General features: G+C 40.7%; 1 protein-coding gene across 1 annotated transcript in view; it reads left to right on the top strand.

The window, feature by feature from the left end:
- Nucleotides 1–7,288, top strand: part of PKHD1 (PKHD1 ciliary IPT domain containing fibrocystin/polyductin) — a 321,184-nt gene extending 313,896 nt beyond the window's left edge. Inside the window, exons 58-60 of the mRNA XM_081828411.1 lie at nucleotides 3,282–4,160; nucleotides 4,838–5,006; nucleotides 6,779–7,288. Coding sequence (XP_081684537.1) covers nucleotides 3,282–4,160; nucleotides 4,838–5,006; nucleotides 6,779–6,986 — 1,256 coding nt within the window. The 3' untranslated portion in view covers nucleotides 6,987–7,288. The remainder of the gene's footprint in view (nucleotides 1–3,281; nucleotides 4,161–4,837; nucleotides 5,007–6,778) is intronic.
- Nucleotides 7,289–9,071: the final 1,783 nt, after the last annotated feature.

The raw sequence follows: 9,071 nt of genomic DNA, 5'->3' as shown, positions 1-9,071 counted from the left end.
ACCAACAGTGTAAGAGGGTTCCCCTTTCTCCACGACCTCTCCAACATTTGTTGTTTCTTTTCCTGTCCATTTTTGCCATTCTAACCGGTGTAAGGTGGTATCTCAATGTGGTTTTGATTTGAATTTCCCTGATGGCTAATGATGATGAACATTTTTTCATGTGTCTATTACCCATTTGTATGTCTTCTTCAGAGAAGTGTCTTTTCATATCTTCTGCCCATTTTTTGACTTGATTATTTGTTTTTTGGGTGTTGAGTTTGAGAAGTTCTTTATAGATTTTGGATACCAGACCTTTATCTGTAGTGTCATTTGCAAATATCTTCTCCCATTCTGTGGGTTGCCTCTTTGTTTTGTTGATTGTTTCCTTTGCTGTGCAGAAGCTTTTTATCTTGATGAAGTTCCAAAAATTCATTTTTGCTTTTGTTTCACTAGCTTTTGGAGATGTATCTTGAAAGAAGTTGCTGTGGCTGATATCAAAGAGGTTACTGCTTATGTTCTCCTCTAGGATTTTGATGGATTCCTGTCTCACATTGAGGTCTTTCATCCATTAGCTTTCAGCCACTGGTTAATATGCACACGAGTAAAAAGATATTGTATGGTTTAAAACTATGAATTATAACCATGTAAGTATAAGACATAAAAAACCCACAAATTAAAATAATACTGATATATTGCCTTGCCTGAGATTCTAGAACCACTTTCTATTCTATAAAATAAGCTATTTATGTGCGGAATCTAGCATTTGGTGTCCTTTGGGCCACTGTCTTATGGAGACAGGTTCAACAGCCCTTTCAGCTGTGTGCTATTGGTGAGGGAACTGTCAAAAATGTTACCACCAGAGAAATAGTTTTTGGATGTTTTGTCATTCAGTGAATATTTCTATACCATCTACCAGTGCCTCCTTTTTTTTTTTAAAGATTTTATTTATTTATTTGACAGAGAGAGACACAGCGAGAGAGGGAACACAAGCAGGGAGAGTGGGAGAGGGAGAAGCAGGCTCCCCGCAGAGCAGGGAGCCCGATGTGGGACTTGATCCCAGGACCCTGGGACCATGACCTGAGCCAAAGGCAGTCGCTCAACCGACTGAGCCACCCAGGCGCCCCTCTACCAGTGCCTCCTTAATCAGTGTCATTTGATAAATTTAGATATATTGGAATCCTATCACCTGGTTACAAAGAAAGACATACATGGTCTTTTTTTTTTTTAAAGATTTATTTACTTTAGAGAGAGAGAGAAAACATGTGTGGGGGAGGGGCAGAAGGAGAGGATTGGGGAGAGACTCTCAAGCAGACTCCCCACTGAGCACAGAGCCCCACGTGGGGCTCGAACCCAGGGCCCCAGACCATGACCTGAGCCAAAGTCAACAGTTGGCCACCTAACCAACTGAGCCACCCAGGAACCCCAGAAAGACATACATCATCTTTCTTTTTTTTTTTTTTTAAGGTTTTATTTATTTATTTGTCAGAGAGAGAGAGAGAGAGAGCAAAAGCAAGGGGAGGGGTAGAGGGAGAAGCAGGCTCCTCACTCAGCAAGGAGCCCTAGGTGGGACTTAACCCTAGGACCCTGAGATCATGACCCGTGCTGAAGGCAGACGCTCCACTGACTAAGCCACCCAGGCATTCCACATACATCATCTTTCACTTCATCTGTCCTCCAGACCATGCTTTGGTCCTCCATGGCAGCCGGATGTTAGTTTCTCCTCTGTGAAAAGGGAGTGGGGAAGGTGGAGGGTTTAGGCTGAACTACTTTTGAACTTTAAATACTATTACTGAAACACTATAGCTCCCTCCAATTTTATTGAGAAAAATAACTTTATAGTTCACCTTTGGCAGTACCTTTAGAAAAAGAAAGAAAAAAGGGGCGCCTGGGTGGCTTAGTCAGTTAAGCGTCCAACTCTTGGTTTTGGCTCAGGTCGTGATCTCAAGGTCCTGGGATCAAGCCCCACATCAGGCTTCACACTCAGCAAGGAGCCTGCTTGGGATTCTCTCTCCCTCTGCCCCTCCTGCTCATGCTCTTTCTCTCTCTCTCAAGTAAATAAATAAATCTGAAAAAAAAGAAAAAGGAAAAAGAAGAAAGAAGTAATGTGAGGGATAAAGTTGTGACCTACACAGCTAAGGGCACATGACTAATTCTGGGCACGTTAGCTGTAGTGCAGTCACCTGAACCCCAATGCAAGGCTGCTCCTTTTATTCCACCACGTCTCCCACTCCCCACAGTGTGCCTCCGTGGGGGTTAATAGTACATCCTCTATACATTTGCCTACGTCCCAAGTGTAGTGTGTTACTTAAACCTTCTCTACCTCAGTTTCCTTATCTATAAAATGGGGATGATAATTGTACCCACCTCGTAGAATTTTTGTGAAGAGTTTAAATATATATACACACACACACACACACACACACATACATATACAAAAACACCCATGCATTATTGAGATATGACTTAGAACAGTGCCTGGTACCTAATGAGCGCTATATGAGAGGTAGGTGCAAAAGTTATTAATTCACCTCATTTTTTTCTATAATCGTGTTTTCATCTATTTTACTGAGAGTATATACATTGACATATTAGTGCTCATTATATTTTTAAATCAATCTAGTGGCTGTAGTTCATACTGTATTTTTGAAGTATCTACTTAAATTAATACCAAAAAATTCCTCGGTAAGACTAAATAATTCACTATCCTCTCCTGATGTAGAAGATGTAGAGAATCTTTTTATTGTGAAAATGAGACAGGGACCACAGTGTGGCTGGGATAAAAATACAGAAAAGACTTTATGGGGTCTTTAAAATGATTTAAAAATATGTTTTATATAATTGACCATTATATTCCTTCTTGTAATATCTTTGTGAGGATGGCAATAGACCTTTCACATGGGGTCACTGAGAGGAGACACAGCATTGAGGTGAGTGGCCAGGAACCCGTACTTCCTTCATTCTCTTCCAGGTCCTTGACCAGCTCAGCAGAAAAATACATGGAATCTGCCAGCTAACGTGCTCATCTCCAAAGCCTATCTCTCTTCCCTATCTGTCTTTCCTCTCCCCCATCCTATTGCCAGACTCTTCAGACTGCACATGAAACCTTGGCAAGCATTCATGTGATATTTCGGGTGATGCGTATGTTGTTAGTGAGACTCATTGTGTGAAATACAGTGCTGGTATTGAGAATAAACTATTACATTAAAAAAATTTTCTGCATCTCCTGATGCCCATAAATGGGCCATCCTTCTACCTTTTGTAGGGCAGGAGAAAGTACCTGATGATCTGCATTTTGTTTGCAGGTGTCCTTCAATTTTCAAATGTGGAAATTCAGAACTTTGGGTCACCATTGTATTCAGCCATTGAACTCACTAATGCGTCGGCAGGATCCTGGATAATATCGTCCACTCTGCACCAGAGCTGCAGTGGGGGCATTCGTGTGGCTGCCAGTCACGGGATCATTTTAAAGGACAATCTAGTGTTTGGCACAGTTGGCCATGGCATCGACTTGGAGGGTCAGAACTTTTCTCTCTCTAATAACCTTGTGGTTCTGATGACACAGTCAGCATGGCCCACCGTGTGGGTGGCAGGAATCAAAGTGAACCAGGCAAGGGACATCAGCCTCTATGGCAATGTTGTGGCAGGATCGGAGCGACTTGGCTTTCACATCCGAGGCCACAGGTGTTCCTCTCCTGAAGCTCGCTGGTCTGACAATGTGGCCCACTCAAGCCTTCATGGCCTTCATCTCTACAAGGAAAATGGGCTTGACAACTGTACTGGTATCTCTGGCTTCTTGGCTTTCAAGAACTTTGACTATGGCGCCATGCTGCATGCGGAGAACAGTGTGGAGCTAGAGGACATCACTCTGGTGGATAATACTATTGGTCTCTTGGCAGCGGTGTATGTGTCTTCTGCTCCACAGGGTCACATTGAAAATGTACAGGTTGTACTTAGGAATTCAGTCATTGTGGCCACGAGCTCCTCTTTTGACTGCATTCAGGACAGAGTTAAGCCTCGCTCTGCCAACGTGACATCAAGAGATCGCGCTCCTTCCAATCCAAGAGGGGGCCGAGTTGGTATTTTGTGGCCTGTATTCACCTCAGAACCAAATCGGTGGCCTCAGGAGCCATGGCACAGAGTGAGGAATGGCCATTTAATTTCAGGAATGATGAAACTTCAAGGTAGGAGGTTTTAGCTTCCAAGCAGTGTAGTGCTTAGGATCTTCAATAGCGTTCAGAAATTATATCAGCAAGAGGGTACAATGTAGTCCAGTGGTTACTGTCCACTTAATAACCTGCTGGCTATTGATGAGCACAGTGGTGGTTTATAATGACAGTGAGTGGCTCCTTAAAAAGTCATTGCTTTATTTATGTTGAAGACCTTTCCCAGTGATTATTTAATTTGATTATACGACAATTCTCTAGGTAGGTGTTCTTTTTCCTATTATAAAAAGGAGAAAACAGATGCAGAAATTGTGCTTCACCCAAGTTGGTTAGTAGGTGATGGCTAACCTGGATTAGAACCAGTTATACCATAACCTATGATGTTAATCTTCCATCAGATCTCTTTGGTACTATTGTACTCACTCCCACTGGATCGTGATCAAAACTTTGATGAAAAGTATTGCTCTTAAGACTTTAATGTGTTGGAATACTCTTCTCTTTTGCATACAATGTCCATGTCTGGAAGAACTACTGATATTTTAAATTGGGATTTATGTTAACTCCTGGAACTACCTTGGATGGCTTAAATTTACTCCTAGATATGCACTGGTATAAGAATATTTAGTTCTGTATTCTGTATTTGTGGTTGGTAGGTTCTATAATCCAATGTTACGATATCTTAAATTTTTTTTCAGATGTCACCTTTTCTAGTTTTGTGAAGAGTTGCTATAGTGATGACCTAGATGTCTGCATCTTGCCAAATGTGGAGAGCACTGGGATCATGCATCCAATAACAGCAGAGAGGACCAGGATGCTAAAGATCAAAGATAAAAACAAGTTCTATTTTCCTCCTTTACAAGCTAGGTACCAGTTTTAGTATTTATAATAAGCCATGTTTATGAAGTATTTGGCAATTCCTCAAATCCTTAAGCATGTTTAAAAGAAAAGAATAAGATCATCAATGTAAATAGAAATAAGTTTTCTGGAAAGATATGGTAGATTGAATGGCTCGAGTTCTTTACCCTATGTTCATGCCCTTCAATACAAGATTTTTGCAATCTCTCCTATAGCAGAGGCAGAGGCTCTATTTCCCTCTTGAATTTGGGCTCAGCCATGTGACTTTTTCGGCTAAAAAAGAGAGCAAAAGTGATAGAATGCTAATTTTACTATTGTTGTTTCATTGTTTTATCTTTATTAGATGGCTGTTTTCAAAATCACTGGAAAAAAATTTACCCTAATTCTTGAATCTTCCGTGGAGTATGGTGTCACTGGTTTTCAGAAGCAGGCTCAGGAACCCTTGTGCAGGGACTAGGAGGTCAAAGGATTTCTGTTGTCAGAAATCCCTGCACTGAGTGAAGTGGCTTAGATACTGGCACTCAGACCCTGTGTAACTACTGTTCTTGAACATACGATCTGGGACTTTTAGACAGGGATATGAAAACTAGATGAGGAATTCTTTTTGTCATAAAAGGGAGTGAGGAGGTTAGGAGCAGGGATAATGGGTTACTTTCTTTTCCCCACAACATTGGGGAAAACTCCTTTAGCTGAAAGAAAAGAATCAGGAAAACTTGCCCTAATTAGAAAGTTAATATGTTTGGCCCAACACCAATCTCTTTTTAATGCCCATCCCTGAGCCTTTTTTTTTTTTTTTGGTACCTAAACATTATGAGCTTTGCAATTTGTTTTATTCTGTCATTTTTTCTCCTGCCCAATTTTCCTTAGGTTCATGTCTTACTTATGGGATGAAATAGTTATAAAGCTAAATGATATTAGCATCTGATTCTTTGTATTATTAATACCTGACACATAGTTGGCATACAATAAATATTTAATATTATTACCAGTGGTACCTAAAATTATTAGACCAGGGGAAATCAAATAAATGCTCTATAATTCAATGCTATAATTGTTTATAACTTGTTTATATAACCCACCTGACTCTCAATTCTGAAAGTATAGGAACCGTGTCTGTCTTTATCACCACTGTATTCCCCAACATATAAATGTAGGCTTTCAATAAATATTTGTTGACTGAAAATATCTATTTTTACTTTGTATATAGCACAAATAGAATTGATATTTATAATAATAATTTTAAAGTCCTGCAAGGCCCCAAAGTTTCATAAAGAAATGACTACATTATGTTCAGTAGATATTAGAGGAAGGAGCATTTTATTTTATCTTGCTTCTTAGAAAATTAGCAATTGAAGCAAAGATTATATATTCAGGTATCTAGAATATTTGGTTATAAGAATGTCTTTCTTTTTGCCCATATAATGGGGAAATAACATTTTCTATAGAGTTTTATTTTGTATTTGTGTAGCACATTATTAGTAATAAAATCCTGTTGAATTTCTTTTTCTCTTTTTTCTAAGATTTTATTTATTTGTTTATTTGGGGGGGGAGGGGCAGGGGGAGAGGGACAAGCAGACTCCACCCTGAGTGTGGAGCCTGACGTGGGGCTCGATGTCAAGACCCTGAGATCATGACTTGAGTCAAAACCAAGACTCAGACACTTAACCGACTGAGCCACCAAGGCATCCCGAATTTCTTTTTCATGTCAGCTCTACCAATATCTGTTTTCTTTGTGTTGCTTATCATGGAATGAGAGGGTTGCTTTCTGTCTGTCTTCACAGGACAGGTTTAGGAATGCTGGTCTGCCCTGAATCAGATTGTGAAGATCCAAGAAAATACCTCTTTAAGGATCTGGATGGGAGAGCCCTGGGTCTGCCTCCACCAGTGTCTGTGTTTCCTAAAACGGAGGCAGAGTGGACTGGATCCTTCTTCAACACAGGTTGGTTATATCTGAACTTGATGCCTCCAGCAGAGGGAGGATGCATGTGAAGGAGCTGGTTTGGCTGGGTCATCTAGTGGGAACAAAAGAGCCAGGAGAGGAATTGAGTTCCAGTTGGAGTCTGTGCTATCACAGGAACGCTGAGGGATTAAGCAATGCCATGACAGCATGGTGATTCGCTCCATGAGTTCGCTTATGTCTCTGTATAATGTGCAGATTCCTAACACGCAGCTCTGTGCCCAAGTGCGAACATCCTCTCACTAGCGTGCTCACCTGCACCTGGAGCAGCACTCCAGTCAGCCAGGGAACCTGCTCCTCTGCCATCCGAGTCAACATTTCTCTTCCCTCTGGACAGACAAAGGCTCTCACTCTGGGGAGGGTGGTGGAGTAGATGTCCTGTAGCTTCCTTCCTTTCCTCTATCTGTTCATTGTCCCCCGAGGGCTGTACTCAAAATTCCTTCTTCTTGCTTATGCAACCAGACCCCATTTAGGGATCAGTTTTAATAGCTGGAACCCCAGAGAGATCATCATCTTTCTATGTCCACAAACGATGGGATTCTGAGTTTCTGTTTGAGTTCAGGTGGAAACTGTTGCTCATAAATCTAAAGAATTTCCCCAGCTTTCTTTCTGTTTCAGTGGTTGATTCTTTCCATACTTCTCTTCTAGTCTCCTTTTCCCTTTTTAAGTTCTAAGTGAATGAATGTTCCAGGTCTGTGTTCTCAGATCTCTTTGGTTCTCTCCCTAATCTTGCTAAGTCCAAGGTTGAAATATCTTCTACTGCCGATGACTTCTAGTTTACATCCCCAGCCCTGAACTTTGGTCTGGTATATCCAACTGACTCCATTGGGAAGTACAATTGGCATTTCAGACTCAACATACCCCAGATGGATTCTTGAGCTCTGCCTGCATCCCCAGCCTGCTTCTTGCCTAGTTGACCCTACCTCCATAATTGGTATCATCATTCAAAATCTAGGAGCGAAACTTTATTCCTTTTTCTGATATAAATGCTCTCGCTTGTAAACCATCATCATCTCTCACCCAACAAGGGAATGGAATAGCCTCCTAATTTGATCTTCTTTCTTCTGTTCTTATACCCCACAATCTGTTTTTCACATGGCAGCCACAGTGATCTTTTCAACTTTCCAATTGTTTTCCATTCCCCTGGAATGAAATCCAAACTACAAGGCTATAAGTCTTGTAGTACCTGGTCCCTGACTACCTGTGACACCCTTTTTACTTATTCATCATGGTCGTATGTTTTCTTTAACATGCTAAGCTTATTCCTACCCCAGGGCTTACCTTTGCATTGGCTGTTTCCTTTGCCTGAAATCTCCTGTTCTCATTTCTTTGCAGACCTGGCTCCTTCTGTTCAAATGATAGCTTCTCAGAGAAGCCATCCCTGGTCACCGGGTCCAAAAGAATTATGCCCCCATTCTTTTCTAGCTCTACTATGCCTGCTTTATTTTTTGTCAGAGTTCCACTATTTAAAATTATGTTGTAAAGACCCTTGTTTACTGGTTGATTTATTGTTTGCTTTTTAAAGTGCAAACTTAGTGAGGGCAAGAGTTTTGTCCTGTTCGTTGTTATATATTTGGGGAATGCTCAACAAAGAGTAGTTGATGGGTTGATCAAGTGAATGAATTGTTGATAGCCAAGGAGAGTATTAATGCTGCTTGCCCCAAACCATTCGAGAACGTACAGAAGAAACTGAGGCTTCAATTTAGGTCACAGGTTTAAGGATTTACCCATAATAGGAAATTTGGAACCAAGACTTTCCTAGGTCTCTTCTTCCTTGTTGCCACCTTACTTCCATTTGAACCACTGCTATTTTAACGTTTGGCATTTACAGAAGTTTCTACGTAAGTCTTTTAATTACCATACGATTTCATGCTTCACTACTTTTTCACATTTCTCTTAAATATTTTCATAGGTTGAAGGCTTACCTTTGCAACAGGATGACATGCTGTGGGGACTACAATATAGGTTTTAAAAAGTCAGTGCTGAGTGCGTGGAACATGCTAAGTAAATATTCATTTTGATATGTTGGTCATATCTGTTGAATATAACAACAAATACATTTTTGCACAGAGGAATAAAATGCAGGGAAAGTATATATTGAGGAAAATACGTGCAGA

This window comes from Leptonychotes weddellii, chromosome 8 (genome assembly GCF_054177405.1).
Source record: "Leptonychotes weddellii isolate Sample4059 chromosome 8, ASM5417740v2, whole genome shotgun sequence".
NCBI classification, from domain to species: domain Eukaryota; kingdom Metazoa; phylum Chordata; class Mammalia; order Carnivora; family Phocidae; genus Leptonychotes; species Leptonychotes weddellii.
Note: the sequence above shows the minus strand (reverse complement) of the source record. Positions and strands in the feature narration are given on the sequence as shown.